Source organism: Geotrypetes seraphini, chromosome 1, assembly GCF_902459505.1.
Source record: "Geotrypetes seraphini chromosome 1, aGeoSer1.1, whole genome shotgun sequence".
NCBI lineage: Eukaryota > Metazoa > Chordata > Amphibia > Gymnophiona > Dermophiidae > Geotrypetes > Geotrypetes seraphini.
Window position 1 is genome coordinate 405,811,193 of NC_047084.1, and position 20,753 is coordinate 405,831,945.

At 46.2% G+C, this 20,753-nt stretch overlaps 1 protein-coding gene across 3 annotated transcripts in view; it reads left to right on the plus strand.

Annotated features, from left to right (window-relative positions):
• Positions 1 to 20,753, plus strand: part of ELP1 (elongator complex protein 1) — an 882,162-nt gene that overhangs the window by 806,921 nt on the left and 54,488 nt on the right. For all 3 annotated transcript variants that reach the window (XM_033918172.1, XM_033918151.1, XM_033918160.1), the window contains one exon: positions 17,534 to 17,612. In XM_033918172.1, the coding sequence (XP_033774063.1) occupies positions 17,534 to 17,612 (79 nt within the window). The remainder of the gene's footprint in view (positions 1 to 17,533; positions 17,613 to 20,753) is intronic.

Below are 20,753 nucleotides of genomic sequence, written 5' to 3' on the forward strand. Positions count from 1 at the left end.
TATAATCTTTTTAGAAAGGACAGGGATGGTCAAAAAGTGGAGGAGTAGCTCTCTATGTAAAGATCAATATCCAAGCGACTGAAATGCAAGGGACCTGGGGAGAGGAAGAAGCGATATGGATTACTCTGAAAAGAGAAGATGGAACTTCTTTCTATGTGGGTTTTGTCTACAGACCTCTGACTCAATCGCAGAACAATCTGATTGTGGATATCCAAAAGTTTGGAAAGAAAGAGGAGGTGCTGCTGTTGGGAGATTTCAACCTGCCGGATGCGGACTGGAAAGTTCTGTCTGCGGAATCGGAAAGAAGTAGGGAGATTGTGGGTGCCTTTCAAGAGGCTCTGCTCAGACAAATGGTGACGGAACCCACGAGGGAAAAAGCGATATTAGATCTGGTCCTCACAAATGGAGAGAATATATCTAGGAAGTAGTGATTATAAAATGGTTTGGTTTGATATAACGGCTAAAGTGGAGGGAGGCCGCACGATACAAAAAGTCCTAGATTTCAAACGTACGGACTTTAATAAAATGGGAGAGTACCTGAAGAAAGAGATGTTAGGATGAGAGGACATAAGAGAAGTAGAAAAACAGTGGTCTAAGCTGAAAGGATGTATAAAAAATGCTTCGGAACTTTATGTGAAGAAAATAAATAAAAACAAGAGAAAAAGGAAACTGACACGGTTCTCCAAACTAGTGGCAGAGAAAATAAAGGCAAAAGAGTTGGCTTTCCTGAAATATTAAAAAAAAAAAAACAAGAAGAAGAATACAGAAAGGAATACTGGGTGAAACTGAATAATAATAATAAGAACTTTATTCTTTTATATAGCCATAACCAAAAGTAAAAAATACAAATATTTGTAAAATAGAATTTCAATAATAAAACTCACTAAGAATAAACTTATCGAACAAAGTGGTCTTAATTATTTTCCGAAAACAGCAATAGGATAACATAGCTTGCTGAATACATTTACCTAACCAAGATTGTTGCCTAACAGCTTGAAATGCTAGGGTCCTATCTAAGAAGGTCTTATCTCTACACCCATTAATTTTTGGATAAGCAAATAAGTAGAAGTTTCTAGTTTCTCTTGATAGTCTATGCAACACAAAATGAGGAAAAAGGTAAGCTGGAGACAATCCCGATATCAGTTTAAAGCAGATACAGGGAAATTTGAATAATACTCTTGCCTCCAAAGGCAGCCAATGAAGAGGGAGATACGTCTGGTGAAAGCACAGGCAGAAGAGCAAATGGCTAAAAATTGTAAAAAAGGGAAACAAAAATTTTTTCAGGTACATCAGTGAAAGGAGGAAGATGAAAAATGAAAGTGCTCAACTAACGGCCTCTGTTACAAAGCCGCACTAGCAGCTGCCGCGCGGCAACAGCCCTGAAGCCCTTTAAATCTCTGTGGGCTTCAGGGCCGTTAGTGCGGCTTTGTAAAAGAGGCCTTAAAAGATGCTAGGAACCGATATGTGGAGTGATAAGAAAAAAGCAAATATGCTAAACAAATACTTCTGCTCTGTGTTCACAGAAGAAAATCCTGGAGAAGGACCGAGATTGTCTGGCAAAGCTACACGGGAAAATGGAGTAGATTCTGCGCCGTTCACGGAGGAAAGTGTTTATGAACAACTTGTAAAACTGAAGGTGGACAAAGCGATGGGATCGGATGGGATCCATCCCAGGATACTGAGGGAGCTCAGAGAGGTTCTGGCAGGTCCTATTAAAGACTTGTTCAACAAATCTCTGGAGACAGGAGTGGTTCTTGGGGACTGGAGAAGAGCGGATGTAGTCCCTATTCACAAAAGTGGTCACAGGGATGAAGCGGGAAACTACAGGCCAGTAATCCTCACTTCGGTTGTTGGAAAAATAATGGAAGTGTTGCTGAAAGAAAGGATAGTGAACTTCCTAGAATCTAACGGGTTACAGGATCCGAGGCAATATGGCTTTACTAAAAGTAAATCTTGTCAAACGAACCTGATTTAATTTTTTGATCGGGTAACCAGAGAGCTGGATCGAGGACATATGCTAGATGTAATTTACTTAGATTTCAACAAAGCCTTTGACACGGTTCCTCATAGGAGGCTCTTGAACAAACTTGAAGGGCTGAAGTTAGGAATCAAAGTGGAGAACTGGATTAGAAACTGGTTGACGCCAGAGGGGTGGTGGTTAATGGAAATCACTCAGAGGAAGGAAAGGTGAGTAGTGGAGACCCTCAGGGTTCGGTGCTGGGGCCGATCCTGTTCAATATGTTTGTGAGTGATTAGAAGGAAAAGTTTGCCTTTTTGCGGATGATACCAAGATTTGTAACAGAGTAGACACCGAGGAGGGAGTAGAAAACATGAAAAAGGATCTACAAAAGTTAGAGGAATGGTCTAATATCTGGCAACTAAAATTCAATGTAAAGAAATACAGAGTAATGCATTTGGGGATTAACAATCGGAAGGAGCTGTATATGCTGGGAGGGGAGAGACTAATATGCATGGAGGGGGAGAGGGACCTTGGGGTAATAGTTTCCAAAAATCTAAAGGCGAAAAAACAGTGTGACAAGGTGGTGGCTGCTGCCAGAAGGATGTTGGGCTGTATAAAGAGAGGCGTAACCAGTAGAAGAATGAAGATGTTGATGCCCCTGTACAGGTTGGTGAAGCCTCATTTGGAGTATTGTGTTCAGTTTTGGAGACCGTATCTGGCGAAGGACACAAAAAGGCTTGAAGCAGTCCAGAGGAGGGCGACGAAAATGATAGGAGGTTTACGACAAAAGACATATGAGGAGAGACTGGAAGCCCTGAATATGTATACCATGGAGCAGGGGTGCCCAATAGGTCGATCACGATCGACCGGTAGATCGCCAAAGCAAAGTGAGTCGATCGCGAGACTCGCGTTGCCATCGCAATCTACTGTGCCGATCAGCCTTCCTCTCCCCGACATCAATTCTGCCATCGGAGAGGAAGTTCCGGGCCAGCCAATTGCTGCCTGGCTGGCCCGGAACTTCCTCTCTGATGGCAGAATTGGCATTGGGGAGAGGAAGGCTGGTCGGCCTGATGCAAGGAGAGCTTGGGGCAGCGGTGGCTTTGGGGCCTGTTCCCCGATGGTGGCGGCAGGGGCTTGGGGGAGAGAAGGGAGAAAGAAAGAAAGAGGGGGCAGACAGGGAGACAGAAGGAAAGAAGGGAAAGAAAGAAAGAAAGAAAGGGGGCATGAAGAGAGAAAAAAAGAAAGGGAGGCAGAGAAAAAGAAAGGGCAGGGAGAGAGGAAGAACAAGTTGAGGGAGGGAATGAGGTCTGGAGGAAAGGAAGCATATAGGCTGAAAGAAGGAAGAAAGATTGGATGCACAGTCAGAAGAAGAAAGTGCAACCAGAGACTCATGAAATCACCAGACAAGGTAGGAAAAATTATTTTATTTTAAATTTAGTGATCAAAATGTGTCTGAATTTATATCTGCTGTCTATATTTTACACTATGGCCCCCCTTTACTAAACCGCAATAGTGGTTTTTAGCGCAGGGAGCCTATGAGCGTCGAGAGCAGCGCTAGGCATTCAGCGCAGCTCCCTGCGCTAAAAACTGCTATCGTGGTTTAGTAAAAAGGGGGGGAGTATATTTGTCTATTTTTGTATGGTTGTTACTGAAGTGACAGTGCATAGAGTCTTCTGCCTTGACCTCTTTGAAAAATCCCCGGAATATAAATGATAATTAACATTTTCTCTGCATACAGTGTATGCTTTGTGGTGTTTTTTTTTTTATTTTATTGTTGGTAGATCATTTTGACTTGGTCATTTTAAAAGTAGCTCGCAAGCCCAAAAAGTGTGGGCACCCCTGCCTTAGAGGAAAGGAGAGACAGGGGAGATATGATTCAGATGTTCAAATACTTGAAAGGTATTAACGTAGAACATAATCTTTTCCAGAGAAAGGAAAATGGTAAAACCAGAAGACATAATTTGAGGTTGAGGGGTGGTAGACTCAAGTGCAATGTAAGGAAATTCTTCTTTACGGAGAGGGTGGTGGATGCCTGGAATGCGCTCCCGAGAAAGGTGGTGGAGTTTTTGTTTTATCTCACTCATTTTCTGTCTTCTCAAAAGGAAATGAATGGCCTCCTGGAATTTCCTCATTTGGCTTTTCTATATGTGCCATTTTTTCTCTTAACCTTTCTACTTTTCTCCTGGAGTCCTTCAGGCGTCTTCCTCATTAAACTCAGACTGGGTTGCCGTTCTGAGGTTGTCTCCTCTTCTTAGAGCCTCTCTACATGTTGCTATTCTTACGATACCCTTTCCTCTCTCAGAGTACAGGTTGTATGCTTATTATTTTCTTCTCTTGCTCTGCCTGCTAAAATAGGACAATATCTATCTGTCTGTCTGTCTATCTATCCTCAGTGTTCCCTCTAAGGTGAGCGCATGAGCGATCGCTCACTATTTTCAGTGGCGTCGCTCATACGCTTTCCTCTGTCGCTCACTCGAGGGCGGGAAGAGGTGAGAGGAAGCGGCGGCGGCGGCCTGTATTTTAAAGTTAAAAGATGCAGCGGCGGCTCCTCTCAAGATCCCTGACTGCATCGGATTTCCGACGCAGGTGGGGGATTCGTGAGAGAAGCCGCTGCCACGTCTTCAATGTCCTACCAAGGGGAGGACGGTCCGCCCCGGCTGTGCACCCGCCCTAAGGCTGCAGTCGGAGAGGAAGTTCGGGCCAGCCAATTGCTGCCTGGCTGGGCGGAACTTCCTCTCCGACGGCAGAATTGACATCGGGGGAATGCTGGTCGGCCCGGTGGGAAGCAGAGAGAGCTTGGGGCAGCCGCAGTGGTGGCTTTGGGGCCTGTTTCCCCTGATGGATGCGGCGGTGGCTTTGGGGCCTGTTTCCCCCGATGGTGGCAACAGTGGCTTTGTGGAGGGTAGGGAGAAAGAAAGGGGGCAGGCAGGGAGACAGAAGGGAAACAGAAAAAAAGAAAGGGGGCATCAAGAGGAAAAAAAAGAAAGAAAGGACAAGGAGAGAGGAAGAAAAAGTTAGGGGAGGGAATGAGGTCTGGAGGAGAGGAAGCATACAGGCTGAAAGAAGGGAAGAAAGATTGGATGCACAGTCAGAAGATGAAAGTGCAACCAGAGACTCATGAAATCACCAGACAAGGTAGGAAAAATTATTTTATTTTAAATTTAGTGATCAAAATGTGTCTGAATTTATATATGCTGTCTATATTTTGCACTATGGCCCCCTTTTACTAAATCGCAATAGTGTTTTTTAGCGCAGGGAGCCTATGAGCGTCGAGAGCAGCGCTGGGCATTTAGCGCAGTTCCCTGCGCTAAAAACTGCTATTGTGGTTTAATAAAAAGGATGGGGGGTATATTTGTCTATTTATGTATGGTTGTTACTGAGGTGACAATGCATAGAGTCATCTGTCTTGACCTCTTTGAAAAAAAACCCAGAATAGGAATGATAATTAACATTTTCTCAGCGTATAGTGTGCTTTGTGTTTTTTAATTTTATTGTTGGTAGATCATTTTGACTTGGTCATTTTAAAGTAGCTCGCAAGCCCAAAAAGTTTGGGCACCTCTGAGCTAGAGCGTTGAAGCTGTGTATTTCTATTTTATCCCCCCTTTTACAAAACTGTGGAGCGTTTTTTAGTGCCAGCCGTGGTGGTAGCAGCTCTGATGCTCAGAATTCTATGAGCGTCAGGGCTGTTAGCACTGTGGCTAAAATCCACACTACAGTTTTGTAAAAGGGTGAGGGGTTAGTTTGTGATGACATATTCCATACTAGGCGAAGGTGTTTTCTTTGTTCTGTGTGTTCGAAAGACATGGTTTTCTGTTAGGATTGACGGTGTAGGATTGATCTGTGCTGGTCTGGCTTGTTTAGTTTTACAATGGGTGTATTGATGTACTGCTCACTGCAATATGTAAGATGCTGCCTTTTCCTAGGTACTCATGTGTGACGTGTGGTTTGTTACTCATGTTTTTCTTACAGATGGGGGGGAGGGGGTGCCAAAAAATGATGGGCCCCGGGTGTTACATATGCTAGGTACACCACTGTATGTAAAGATACCAGAAAGCTGGCGTAGCAAAAATTTTAAGTAAATTGTTATTCTTCTAAGCTTTGAGTATTTAACCCTCCCACAATCTCACGGGCACTCATTTCAAGTTTATTGAGATTTTGATTTAAACGCAATATCAAATATTTTCAATGCGTATAACAAAAATAAATTTGGGGAAATAAATAAAACCATTTGAACAATAAACATACAAACATAAACATAGATGATTAAAATTACATAAGGAGTACAAGGATAAACTACATTTGTTTAAAAATGCGTCCTCCATGCCTGCTCATAAATTTGTGGAGTATGTAACTTGTCGCTCATGCATATTTTTTTTTGCACACACCTCATCAATCCTTAGAGGGAACATTGCCTCCCACATGTGAAAATATGCTGCCTGCTTGTCCTAGGATAAAGCACAGTTACTTACCATAACAGGTGTTATCCAGGGACAGCAGGCACATATTCTCACATTCTACCCACCTTCCCTATTTGGTTTCTTTACTTGAGCATAGAACTGACAACCTCAAGAGCTGGCATCGGGCGGGAAGGCACTCAAACATGCATGGTGCGGGCAGTCTTAAAGCTTCTAAATCTTAAAGTGAGTTTACTTTTACACTGTCCATACCAGGCTCCGTGGATGATGTCACCCACATGTGAGAATATCTGTTTGCTGTCCCTGGATAACACCTGTTACGGTAAGTAACTGTGCTTTATGCATCCCATGTCACAAGAATGCTTGTAGGGAAGCCTCATTTACATATTTTTCTGACCTTCCCTTCTTACCTCAGGAATGCCCTCTGACTTCCAGTTGCTTTCCTACAAGCGAGACAGTAGAAGCCACTAATTTCTGCTCGTGTATATTTTTCCTTTTATTCAGTTTTTTTCACGGCTTCATGCTGCATAGGCTCCCCGCGGGGACAGCTCTGGCTGCACTAGATTGCAGACTTTTTGATTAGAGTCTGCTTCCAGGGGGTTGGCTGCTTGGCAGTACTTCTACCTGGACAGCCTGCACTATCAGATCAAGTTTGCAGTATGAGAACAAGTCCATCTTATGTTTTCTGGATTACTCAACTGAGATTCTGCAAACCAGACGAGCATACTCACCGATACGCTCACAGATGTTTCGAGATAAAGTATGTTTTAAAGATGGAACTTCTACGTGGGTGTAGTCTACAGACCTCCGACTCAATCGCAGCAAATTGATAAGGATCTGATTGTGGATATCCAAAAGTTTGGAAGGAAAGAGGAGATTCTGCTGTTGGGAGATTTCAACCTGCCGGATGCGGACTAGAATGTTCCGTCTGCGGAATCGGAAAGAAGTAGAGAGATAGTGGATGCCTTCAAGAGGCTCTGCTCAGACAAATGGTGACGGAACCCACAAGGGAAAAAGCGATATTGGATCTGGTCCTCACAAATGGAGAGAGTATCTCTAATGTTCGAGTGGGTGCTCACCTGGGAAGTGGCGATCATCAAAGGTTTGGTTTGATATAACGGCTAAAGTGGAGAGCGGCCGCACGATACTTAAAGTCCTAGATTTCAAACGTACGGACTTTACCTGAAAGTACCTGAAGAAAGTACCTGAAGAAAGAGCTGTTAGGATGGGAGGACATAAGAGAAGTGGAAAGACAGTGATCTAAGCTGAAAGGAGCAATAAAAATGGCTACGGACCTTTATGTGAAGAAAATCAATAAAAACAAGAGAAAAAGGAAGCCGATATGGTTCTCCAACCTAGTGGCTGAGAAAATAAAGGCGAAAGAGTTGGTGTTCATGAAATATAAAAAAACCCAAGAAGAGGAGAGCAGAAAGGACTACAGGGTGAAACTGAAAGAAGCCAAGAGAGAGATACGTTTGGCGAAGGCACAGGCGGAAGAACAAATGGCTAAAAATGTAAAAAAGGTAGATAAAAATTTTTTCAGATATATTAGTGAAAGGAGGAAGATAAAAAATGGAATTACTAGGCTAAAAAATGTTGGGAACCAATATGTGGAGAGTGATGAGGAGAAAGCAAATGTGCTAAACAAATTCTTCTGTTCTGTGTTCACAGAAGAAAATCCTGGAGAAGGACCAGATTGTCTGGCAAAGTTACACGAGAAAATGGAGTAGATTCTGTGCCATTCACGGAGGAGGGTGTTTATGAGCAACTTGAAAAACTGAAGGTGGACAAACCGATGGGACCAGACGGGATCCATCCCAGGATACTAAGGGAGCTCAGAGAGGTTCTGGCGAGTCCTATTAAAGACTTGTTCAACAAATCTCTGGAGACGGGAGTGATTCCTGGGGATTGGAGGAGAGCGGTTGTGGTCCCTATTCATAAAAGTGGTCACAGGGATGAAGCAGGAAACTACAGGCCGGTGAGTCTCACTTCAGTTGTTGGAAAAATAATGGAAGTGTTGCTGAAAGAAAGGATAGTGTACTTCCTTGAATCTAATGGGTTACAGGATCCGAGGCAACATGGTTTTACAAAAGGTAAATCGTGCCAAACGAACCTGATTGAATTTTTTGATTGGGTGACCAGAGAGCTGGATCGAGGACATATGTTAGATGTAATTTACTTGGATTTCAGCAAAGCCTTTGATACAGTTCCTCATAGGAGGCTGTTGAACAAACTTGAAGGGCTGAAGTTAGGACCCAAAGTGGTGAACTGGGTCAGAAACTGGCTGTCGAACAGACGCCAGAGGGTGGAGGTTAATGGAAGTCACTCAAAGGAAGGAAAGGTGACTAGTGGAGTCCCTCAGGGTTCGGTGCTGGGGCCAATCCTGTTCAATATGTGCGCAGCAGCCTCGAAAAAAGCCAACAGGATGCTGGGCATCATAAAGAGGGGCATAACAACCAGGACGCGGGAAGTCATCATGCCATTGTATCGAGCGATGGTGCGTCCACATCTGGAATACTGCGTTCAGTATTGGTCGCCGTGCCTCAAGAAGGACATGGCGGTACTTGAGAGAGTCCAAAGGAGAGCAACGAAACTGGTAAGAGGGCTGGAACACTGCCCATACGCCGAGAGGTTGGATAGGCTGAGGCTCTTCTCTCTGGAAAAAAGGAGGCTCAGGGGAGATATGATAGAGACCTTCAAGATAATGAGGGGCATAGAGAGGGTGGATAGGGACAGATTCTTCAGGCTGAAGGGGACAACAGGTACGAGGGGTCATTTGGAGAAACTGAAGGGAGATAGGTTCAAAACAAATGCAAGGAAGTTTTTTTTCACACAAAGGGTCGACACTTGGAATGCGCTACCGGAGGAAGTGATCAGGCAGAGTACGGTACAAGGATTCAAACAGGGATTGGACGGATTCCTGAGGGATAAAGGGATCGTGGGATACTGAGAGAGGTGCTGGGATGTAACACAGGTATAGAAAGCTAAACAGGTAATAAGTATAGATACCCAACCAGGTAGTGCATGTGCAAGACCGGACTTCGATGGGAAGATAGGACTCAATGGGAAACCAAGGTGGCAAGGGGTCCCCTTCTGGGATTCAGACAGGTCGTGACCTGTTTGGGCCGCCGCGGGAGCGGACTGCTGGACAGGATGGACCTATGGTCTGACCCGGCGGAGGCACTGCTTATGTTCTTATGTTCTTAATATGTTTGTGAGTGACATTGCTGAAGGGATAGAAGGAAAAGTGTGCCTTTTTGCAGATGATACCAAGATTTGTAACAGAGTAGACACCGAAGAGGGAGTGGAAAATATGAAAAAGGATCTGCAAAAGTTAGAGGAATGGTCTAATGCCTGGCAACTAAAATTCAATGCAAAGAAATGCAGAGTAATGCATTTGGGGATTAATAATAGGAAGGAACAGTATATGCTGGGAGGAGAGAAGCTGATATGCTCGGACGGGGAGAGGGACCTTGGGGTTATAGTGTCCAAAGATCTGAAGGCAAAAAAACAGTGTGACAAGGCAGTGGCTGCTGCCAGAAGGATGCTGGGCTGTATAAAGAGAGGCGTAGTCAGTAGAAGGAAGAAGGTGTTGATGCCCCTGTACAGGTCATTGGTAAGGCCCCACTTGGAGTATTGTGTTCAGTTTTGGAGACCGTATCTGGCGAAAGATGTAAGAAGACTTGAGGCGGTCCAGAGGAGGGCGACAAAAATGATAGGAGGCTTGCGCCAGAAGACGTATGAAGAGAGACTGGAAGCCCTGAATATGTATACCCTAGAGGAAAGGAGAGACAGGGGAGATATGATTCAGACGTTCAAATACTTGAAGGGTATTAACGTAGAACAAAATCTTTTCCAGAGAAAGGGAAATGGTAAAACCAGAGGACATAATTTGAGGTTGAGGGGTGGTAGATTCAGGGGCAATGTTAGGAAATTGTACTTTACGGAGAGGGTAGTGGATGCCTGGAATGCGCTCCCAAGAGAGGTGGTGGAGAGTAAAACTGTGATTGAGTTCAAAGAAGCGTGGGATGAACACAGAAGATTTAGAATCAGAAAATAATATTAAATATTGAACTAGGCCAGTACTGGGCAGACTTGCACGGGTCTGTGTCTGTGTATGGCCGTTTGGTGGAGGATGGGCTGGGGAGGGTTTCAAAGGCTGGGAGGGTGTAGATGGGCTAGAGTAAGTCTTAACAGAGATTTTGGCAGTTGGAACCCAAGCACAGTACCGGGTAAAGCTTTGGATTCTTGCCCAGAAATAGCTAAGAAGGAAAAAAAAAAAAAAATTTAAATTGAATCAGGTTGGGCAGACTGGATGGACCATTCGGGTCTTTATTTGCCGTCATCTACTATGTTACTATGTTAATGTATCCTGCATGGCTCAAAATTTTTCAAGGAGAGTTGGCTCTTATATTTGAAGATGCAGCAGCTGCCAGTACATTTTTGCAAACTCTGCCTATACCTTGAAGACTAAGGACATCTTTGTGACTGGCTCTTTAGGGAGATGTGCTGATATGTATGTTGCCGGGATGACAAAAATAAATCCATGGAGCTCCAGACTCATTGAAACACTTCTTTTCATATACTGTACAATAACGTGGTTGGACTTTGAATATGGACATAGAAGTGCTACAAACTTCTAATGGTGGAGAGTGACTTTTCTTTATTTCTTTCCTTTATTCTTTCTGTTTTGAGCTCTTCCTTTTGCCTTATTTTCTTCTCCTTGGTACTATTTACTAGTGCTGCCCGATTCAGGAAAAAAAAAATTGATTCGATTCAGCCTATTGAATCGATTTTTCGATTCGATTCGATTTTGCTGTCAAAGTGGATTTTTTTTTTTTTTTCAAATATCCTGGTGGGTTTATTTTATAGCCTCTTCACCCCCTTTTATAGCCTCCTCGCCCACTTTGCCTTCTCCTACCCACATTGGCGCTGTGGTGTAAACAAAATAAACAAACGAAAAAGACTTCCTCTCTCTTAAATCCTAGCTCATGTTCGTGGTCTAACACCACAAAATAGAAAATAAAATTATTTTTCTACCTTTTGTTGTCTGATCATTATTCAGATCTTATCAGTCCCCGGCTCCGGTTGTCTTCTGATAACTTGCCTGCCAGTGTCTCCTTCTTTCTTCTTTCTCCGTGCTAACCATCCATGTTCTTTCTCTGTCCTCCCCTTCTGTTTCCCTTCCCTCCCCGAAGGTCTGGTATCTTTCCTTTTTTTCGTCTCCATCCACTGATCCACCTTTTCTGAATTACCCTTTCATCCTTCATCTCTCTCTCCTTCCCCACCACCCCAGGGTCCACCATGTCTCCCTTTCTCTTCCCAATTACCTTCCTATCCAGTATCTCTATCCCCCTCCACACCATCCCTTGTGTCCAACTTCTCTTCCTTTCTGTTCCTTCCCTCCCTAAATCCCATTGTCCACCATCTCTCTCCCTCTTCTGTTTTTAGATCCTTATTTCTTCTATCCTTCCCCCATTTCCCCTCTCCATGATCTACCCCAAGTCCATCTCCCCCCTCCACCAAGTTCATTTCTCCCATCTATCTTCTCCCCATCTCTCCTCCAGTCCACCAACTCCCCATCTCCCCTCTCCCTCTATCTACCTTTTATATTTTTTTTTTTATGGCACTCCTAAGCCCTCACCACCAGCACACCCCCGCACCTTTCCCAAAGAGAGTCCGGAAGTCTGCCGGTGGCGGTAGCGATCCACTCCTGCCACTACTCCTTGCGTCTTATCTCCACTGCGCCCGCCCTCAGTGAAAACTTCCTGTTTCCAATTGGGCAGCCGAATGGAGAGAAGACGCCCAGAGTAGAAGCAGGGTAGTGAATTGTATTCGCTACCGCCGCTTTTGCCTGGCCAGGGAGGAGAGGAGAAATACTTGCGGCCGGGAAGGAAAGAGCCTTGCTGCTGCTGATCTGCACCAGAGGCCCATTCGGGATTTCCCTCTGCCATCGGAGTCTTTGCTTCGATGTAATTGCCGGTTTTGCAAGGACTCTGGTGGCAGAGAGAAAGCCCAAACGGGTCTCTGGTGCAGACCAGGGCAGCAGGGCTCTTTCCTTCCCGGCAGCAAGGCTCTGTCCTCTCCTCCCTGGCCAGGCAAAAGCGGCGGTAGCAAGGGGGCCAACGAATCTGTAAGTCAGATTTTTTTTTTTTTTTCCCCAATAACAAACCGATTCGAATTGATTCACCCAAAGTGAATCGGAGAATCGATTCGAATCGTGAATCGAGCAGTAACCGCTTCTGACCAAGTTGGAAGTGATTTGAGTCCAGACTGGAGGGACATTCGTTTAGATAATTGCATTGTAGTCTATAGAGATGTGTACTACGGTATGAGTAGTTAGCAACTCTATTCTGTGGAGCCTTTGTTTATCTACTTTGTTTTAAGTGGTATTTTCTATATATTTGATGGCCCTGATGGGGTACTCTTTTGGACGGAAAGGTGAGATTCTTCTCCCCTTCCTTAATCCATCATGGGCTTACAAGAGATTGAATTGTACATACACTTCATTATCTTACTGTGGCGGCCACTAGGCTCCCAAGAAGTGGCACCTACAGAGTGCATTGGGAGGCATTGGTTCGGAAGAGCGAGAGGAGGGGGGTCAGGTAGGGGGAAAAGGAATGGGAGAGGTGGGAGAAGGGTGATGGGTGCTGGCTTTCTGCATATCTTTTTTCTTGGGGGGAGGTGCAGACTGGGCCACCTTTCCTCTTCCCAATCATTCAAACATTAGTATTCTATATTAGCTTTTGGTACCATTTCCATATCTCTAAAATTGCTTTCCTGGAATGTAAGGGGTATACACTCGCCAATAAAAAGACAGAAAATACTCCGGTCCCTTAATAAGAATCATGCCAATTTAGCTTTCTTGAGAAGACACTATGATACTACACAGGCACTGCCCAATAAGGCTCGGCTTTTGGAGGCTCAATGTGCATTAAATTCTCTGTTACACCAACAAGCTAGGAAATCTATGGAATACTATAAGTTTCACCTTTATCATTTTGCCAATAAAAGTAGCAAGCTTTTAGCTAAGCTAGTGAAACAGCAGAAAGGGAACACTCGCATTGCTATATTGCTGGACTCACAAAATAGAGTGGTTAACAGAGATATGGATATAAATGCTTCCCTGCGTTCCTTTTTTGAGCAGCTATATTCTTGGTCTTGGGAACCATCAGAGGATGAGGTATATTTAAGGTGATATTTTCAATAATCACAGCTCTTATAAACAATACACCGTAAATAATATTCTAAATAAAATGTGAAGTGCTCAGAACCTTATAACCTGTGTAGCTTAGTGTAATCACTAAAACGAGGTTAACAAGGGGACCATCATAGCCTTCACAGTCCCCTGACCACCTGTAGTATATGAAGAAAGAAAGATGTACTTATCTTGACAAGGTGGTCGTTGGTAAAGGTAATCCTCGTTCAAACCAACTGAAAACGTGTGATGTGACTTTAAAATTTTTCCTCAGCTTGAGCTGTTCAGCCTATGGTCCCAGTCCCCCCCATAAGGTGACCATACATCCCGTGACCATAGATCCCGTTTTCAACGGGACAGTCCCGTTTTCGGGCTGACCATCCCGTTGTCCCGACCCACCGCTTCGGGACACCAAAAATGTCCCGTTTTCAGGGACAGCGTCCCGAAGCTGTGCGCGGGGCACCAGGACAGCCGATCACTTTCCCTCCCTGCTGCGCCGATTGAAACGCTGGGCCACTTCTTCTTGGCTTCTTCCCGACGTCAATTTTGACGTCGGAGAGGAAGTTCGGGCTAGTCAGGCAGTGATTGGCTGGCCCCGAACTTCCTGTCCGACGTCAAAATTAACGTCGGGAAGAAGTCAAGAAGCAGCGGCGGCAGTCCAGCGTTTCAATCGGCGCGGCAGGGAGGCAGACTGGAAGGCAGCAGCGGTACACGGGCGGGCAGACAGGAAGGGGGTTTGAATCCGCGGGGGGGTGTTGAATCCGCGGGGGGGGGGGAGTGTTGAATCGCGGGGTGGTTGAATCTGCGGGGGGGGGGGGTTTGAATCAGGCAATGGAAAGAGGGAAGGAAGTAGGCAGGCAGGCTGGCTTCGGGGGGAGGGACAAAGGCAAGAGAAGACATAGGAAGGAGACACTAGGGACACAGGACAGGCACTGGGGGCACTAAGGACACAGGACAGGCACTGGGGGCATTATGGACATGGGAAGGAGGCATTGGGAGCACTATGGACATGGGAAGGAAGCACTGGGGCACTAAGGACACAGGACAGGCACTGGGGGCACTATGGACATGGGAAAGAGGCATTGGGGGCACTATGGACATGGGAAGGAGGCACTGGGGGGCACTAAGGATCCTCCCACAAATTAAAACTATCCTTCCCCTCGCTAAAAGGCATTTCCCACACAGGAAAGCTAGGGACCTCCCTCCACTTCAAAATCACTGAGCTCTGGAACAACCTTACCTCCCCTCTTCGGAACTTGAGCTCTCTCCAAGTTTTCCGCAAACATCTGAAAACCTGGCTTTTCTCAAAAAATGTAAGTCTCCCTCCAACTTAGGAATCAAGGAAACTCTTATATCTTGGCATCCCAAGTCCTCTAAATTTTCTTCACACTTCTACCTCTAACCCTCTGTTGTAGTTCCTTCCTATTTCTCCTACTGTAAACCGCTTCGAGCTCTACGAACATGGAGATGATGCGGTATACAAACCTAAGGATTAGATTAGATTAGATTAGATTAGGACAGGCACTGGGGGCACTAAGGACACAGGACAGGCACTGGGGGCATTATGGACATAGGAAGCACTGGGGCACTAAGGACACAGGACAGAGGCACTGGGGTTCTAAGGACACCGGATAGAGGCACTGGGGGGCACTATGGACATGGGAAGGAAGCACTGGGAGCACTAAGGACATAGGAAGGAAGGAGGGAGGGAATAGAAAGGGACAATTGTTGGGCCTGAGTAAAGAAAGAAAGAAGGAAATGAAAGAAAGGATACACAGTAAGAAGGAAACACAACCAGATACTCATGAAATCACCAGACAGCAAAGGTAGGAAAAATGATTTTATTTTCAATTTAGTGATCAAAACCTGTCAGTTTTGAGAATTTATATCTGCTGTCTATATTTTGCACTATATTTGTCTATTTTTCTATAGTTACTGAGGTGACATTGCATATTTTAAAGTCATTTGCCTTGACATCTTTGAAAACCCCAAATGATAATTAACATTTTCTCTGTGTATAGTGTGCTTTGTAGTTTTTTTTAATTTTGAGGTTACCATTATGAATTAATATGAAGATATGTGTACATGAAAAATGAATGGAAGAAATTTGGGGCAGGATTGGGGGCGGGGCTAGGGCAGGGTTGAGGTGGTGCTAGGGCGGGATTGGGGCGGGACTAGGGCAGGATTGGGGGCGGGACTGACAATTAATAGATGTCCCCTTTTGATGAAAAAAATAAATGGTCACGTTAGGTATATCTGTCTGGCCAGGATCTCCCCACTTTTTCAGACTCGGCCAGAGCAATATTAGAGGCTCCTTTCTCCTCAGATGAGATTGAGTGGGCCAAACAGAGCGCCCTTGGGAAGTCCCTGGGTCCCGATGGGATGAGGGGTGAATTTTATAAGATATTGTGCACTGAAATAGCTCCTGTTTTGACCAAAGTATTTAACAAAGCAGTGCAGCATGAACAGCTTCCTAGACATCTTAATGTGGCGCAAATTGTTATCTTGGTGAAACTGAGCAAGGAAGCAAATAAACCTGAATCATATAGACCGATATCGCTATTAAATTATGAAGCAAAATTATTTGCAAAGGTCTTAGCTAATAGACTTGCTTCCAAGCTTCCTTATATTATCTCAGAACAACAAGTTGGTTTTGTTGAAAGTAGAACCATAGCAAAAGACATGCGCCATATTCTAGCATCGCTGGAGAGGGAATTGCCCCTACTTGGTGATCAACTTCGATGCTGAAGGTTGGGGTTTTTTTAATTGATACCTTATGAACTTAAGGTTTAGGGCCTTAGGGCTTCTTTTACTAAGCTGCACTAGCGTTTTTAGTGCGCGCTGCTGATTAGCACACGCTAACCCCTGCGCTACATGCCAAGAACTAATGCCAGCTCAATGCTGGCGTTAGCATCTAGCGCGCGCACTAAAACTGCTAGTGCAGCTTAGTAAAAGGAGCCCTTAGTTTCTTCGAGCCATCGGCACCCTGTATAAAGACCCTCAGGCGCAGATATGGGCAAATGACACTCTTTCAGAACAGTTCCAATACAAAGGGGTACCCATCAGGGATGCCCTCTATCACTCTTATTCATAATGACATTGGACCCTTTAATTAGAGAAATTCAGAGCAATCCAGAGATACAGGGGATGGTCATAGGTGCTCATCACTTCAAAGTGGCGACCTTTGCGGACGACATTCTGATCTATTTGTCGGAACCTCAAAAGCTTTAGGGAGTATGGAGACTTCTCCAGCTTTTGTATAAACTAAGGAAAGTTGGTATGTATGTGTGTATGGGGAAATTCATTAGAGATATTTTTAGAAAACCAACTGACATGAAGAAATTTCTCGATTACACAGGCCAACAAAAAAAAATATTTATGCTTTGGGTTTTTTGACCTGTTCTTGGGGTTATTTGGGGCACTGATTCAGAAAATACCTAAAAAAAGGTTTTGCTGCATTGGAGAAATCCTGAAAACACGATTGGATTGCAGCCCTCAAGGACCAATGTTGGACAACCCTGGACTACACCCATGAATTAAAATAACCTCACTATATTTTGCTCTGTGTTTGGCTGTAGCTTCAGTATATATGTTCAGATTTCTTGTCATCTGGGCTAACCTGGGGAAGGGGGGCAATCAGGGCAATATTCCTGGATGTCGCATGGAGTTCAAACCTTACCTGAACCTGAAACAGAGCCACCTCATATACTTACTGGCTTGAGCCCCCCCCCCCCCCCCCAAATATCTAATACTGGCCCTGAGCACCTGTTTCTTTACTTTTTTGCAAACATATTGAGTATGCTACTGCCACTGAGGGAAGAAAACAGCTCTGAAGAATAGATTGTTTTTGTTCAAATCTTAACATTTCTTAGAAACAGAGAAAATTATTAGTGCATATATATTTTCTTGGTGTGTAATAAAATTGCAACAACTGTATTATGATCTTGTTCAATTCTTTAGGTCTTCGGTCCCAGTTCTACTGCAAACAGTATTATGGCTTCTTTTCAGCAGCAGAAATCCGTTCTCTCTACACTTCAAGGTTGGTAAAAGTAGCAACTGGCAGGTTTCTGACCAGTGCTTATATTTTTACTAATATGCATCCTTATTGACAATTTCAGCAGATGATTAGGGAGATTGAACATGGTTAGAAGGACCATTAGCATCTTATTGCAGAAATTTGCCTCTAAATATACAGGGCAGAATTGCATTATATAAGATGGTCTTGTTTCTAAGGTGTCTTAATGTCCTTCAAATGTTTGTATTTTTGACGTCTCTCAATGTATGTAAGTTTCCATAGCAAAGCAGCAGATGAATCCAGACTAGTGGGGGTATAGCTCACATCGACCAGCAGGTGGAGATAGAGAACTGATTAACAGTTGGCCTTAAAGCCTGGTGTTCCTTCTGTTGATTCAGTTTTGCTCTATCTCCCAGCAGGGACTGAGCTAGCCCTCTAGCTCTTGGATTCTGGATGCTGCCGGAGATATTGGTGTTCGGTGGACTTCCTCTGTTGAGACTATGTCTCTTCAGTAGGATAGGGGTGCCTGGCTGAGTGGTGCCGGCTTTAGGAGTTACACCTGGGCCCCCTCCGGGTGATTGAGGGTTTGTTGGTCCTGCAGGAGTCTTCTTTCTTCATTCCAGTAAAAAAAAAAAAAAAAAAGAATCGACTTCCTGTTCGTGCTGGGCTTAGCAATTGGTGCTTTTGCTTGCAGTACACTTACCAGCTGTGTCCTGGCGTCTGGGATCGCGGGAGCAGAGGGGTGAGTGTTTTCCCTGCCTCGGGGCTTGGGTGTCGCGTTCCCGACTGTAGGGGCGGTTGGGGGCGGAGTCGGGAGTCGGCGGCGTTTGCCGCGTGTGTACAAAAAAAAAAAAAAAAGCGGCAGCCGTGCTGAAAACGCGGCATGGCAACGGAGGCCGGTCAGAGGTGTTCGCGCTGTGGAGCGCGCAGAACACCGTCGGGCCTTTGCTCGGCCGAGTGTGAGCTTGCCCTGGCTGAAGGTGCCTTGTTGCAGGCCTGTGAGCTGGCGATTGCCCGGGTAACAGAGGCACGGGACATGTCCCCGGCACGCAAGGGTGAGTCAGAGCTGCGAGGCTCTTCCTTAGCAGGGGGGAGTTCAGCGGCGGTGGGGGAGGCGGGAGCAATTGCGGAAGTCGCGGCCCCGCTCCCCGGCCCGGAGCAGGGCGGTTCAGCGGCCCTTCAGTGGGGTTCTTTTTCGCCGGAATTTGTGATGCTGCTGCACAGGGCATTTTTGTTACAGGGTGCGCAGCCCGCCCCGCCGGTGCCAGTGGTCGAGGTGTCCCTTCCGGTGCCCTCGACGTCGGCGGTGGTGCCTGGGGAGACAGGCAAACCGGCTGAGGGCACGGTGGGGTCGCCAGCGAGGGCGCTGGGGGCAAAGAAGCGCAGGCTCGCGACCGTGGAAGCAGAGGATATTCTGGCTAGATCCCCTTTTTCTCTTCCAGAATCGTTGGAGGAGGGGGAGGTCCTGGATTGGGATGCAGGGGATCCCCCGGGTCAGGAAGTGGGTGACCCGTCCGCTCTACGGTTATTTCATAGGGAAGAACTGTCTTCCTTAATTTCAAAGGCTTTACAGGGGCTGAATATTTCTCAGGCTGATACTGCGGTATCAGGTAATCCCCTGATGGCTGGCACACGGAGACCACCTAAGTCTTTTCCGGTGCATGAAGCCATGCAGGAGCTGATCTCGGCGCAATGGGATACGCCGGAAGCCAGTTTAAGGGTAGCAAAAGCCATGCGGCTCTTGTATCCGGTGGACCCGGCTGAACTGGATAAGTTTAGATTGCCTAGGGTGGATGCTTTGGTGGCCGCGGTAACCAAACGGACTACCTTACCGGTGGAGGGGGGAGTGACGTTGAAGGATGCGCAGGATAGGAAGATTGAATCTTCCTTAAAAATGTCCTTTGAGGTCGCGGCACTGACCTTGCAGGCCGCCATCTGCAGTTCTTATGCGGCACGAGCATGTCTGCAGTGGTCGCAAGTGATGTCAGATAATTTAATGGAGTCTGGAGGTTCTGTCCATTCGGAGCTGGCTGATTTGGAGTCCGGCTTGGCTTATTTGGCAGACTCCTTATATGATATTATTAGGGCGTCTGCGAAGCAGATGTCTCTTTCAGTGGTATCTCGCAGATCCCTATGGCTACGGCATTGGGCGGCCGATGCGGCTTCTAAGCTTCGGCTGGTAAGGCTCCCTTTTAAAGGGGGTTTCTTGTTTGGAGAAGATTTAGATAAACTGGTAAAGGATTTTGGGGATACCAAAACTCAGCGTTTACCGGAGGATAGGGCTAGGCCCCCGGTGAGGCCCTCATCGTCGAGACCGCGCTTCAGGGATGTTCGGAGATCCAGGTCTGGTAAGCCTTTCTTCAGATCGGCTGCTGGTTCGTCCTCTGCTTCGAGACCAAGGTTTCAGCAGAGGGGTTCCTTTCGTACGACGAGACCCTCGTCGGGGCAGTCCACACGTACCCCAGCCACTCGCACTCCACAATGACGGGGGCGTGGCTCCCTCCGCCTTTCCCTTAGGGGGCCGGCTTTCGGAGTTCCGGGCGGAGTGGGCCACGATCACGTCAGATCAGTGGGTGTTGGACATTGTTCAAGAAGGGTACAAGTTAGAGTTCGCCTCTCCCGTCGTAGATTCTTTCTTGGTGTCCCCGTGCAATGGGGCGGCCAAGGGAGACGCGGTCCGGATGACTCTTCAGGGGCTGCTCGAGCTAGGGGCAGTGGTGCCGGTGCCCCCGGAAGAGGTAGGCACCGGTATATATTCCCTTTACTTCATTGTGCCAAAGAAGGGGGGGTCCTTCAGGCCGGTGCTGGATCTCAAAAGAGTCAACAGATTTCTCAGTGTTCGCCATTTCCGGATGGAGACGGTGCGCTCGGTTATTGCGGCTGTACGACCGGGAGAGTTCCTCACGTCCCTCGATCTCAAGGAGGCATACCTCCATATTCCGATCTGGCCTCCGCATCAGCGGTATCTGCGGTTTGCGATTCTAGGCCAGCATTATCAGTTTCGGGCAATGCCCTTTGGCTTGGCAACGGCCCCCCGCACCTTTTCCAAGGTCATGGTGGTGGTAGCCGCCTTCCTCCGCAAGGAAGGGATTCGGGTACACCCTTACCTAGACGACTGGTTAATCCGCGCCTCGTCCAGACAGAAGAGTGTGGCGGTTACTCAGC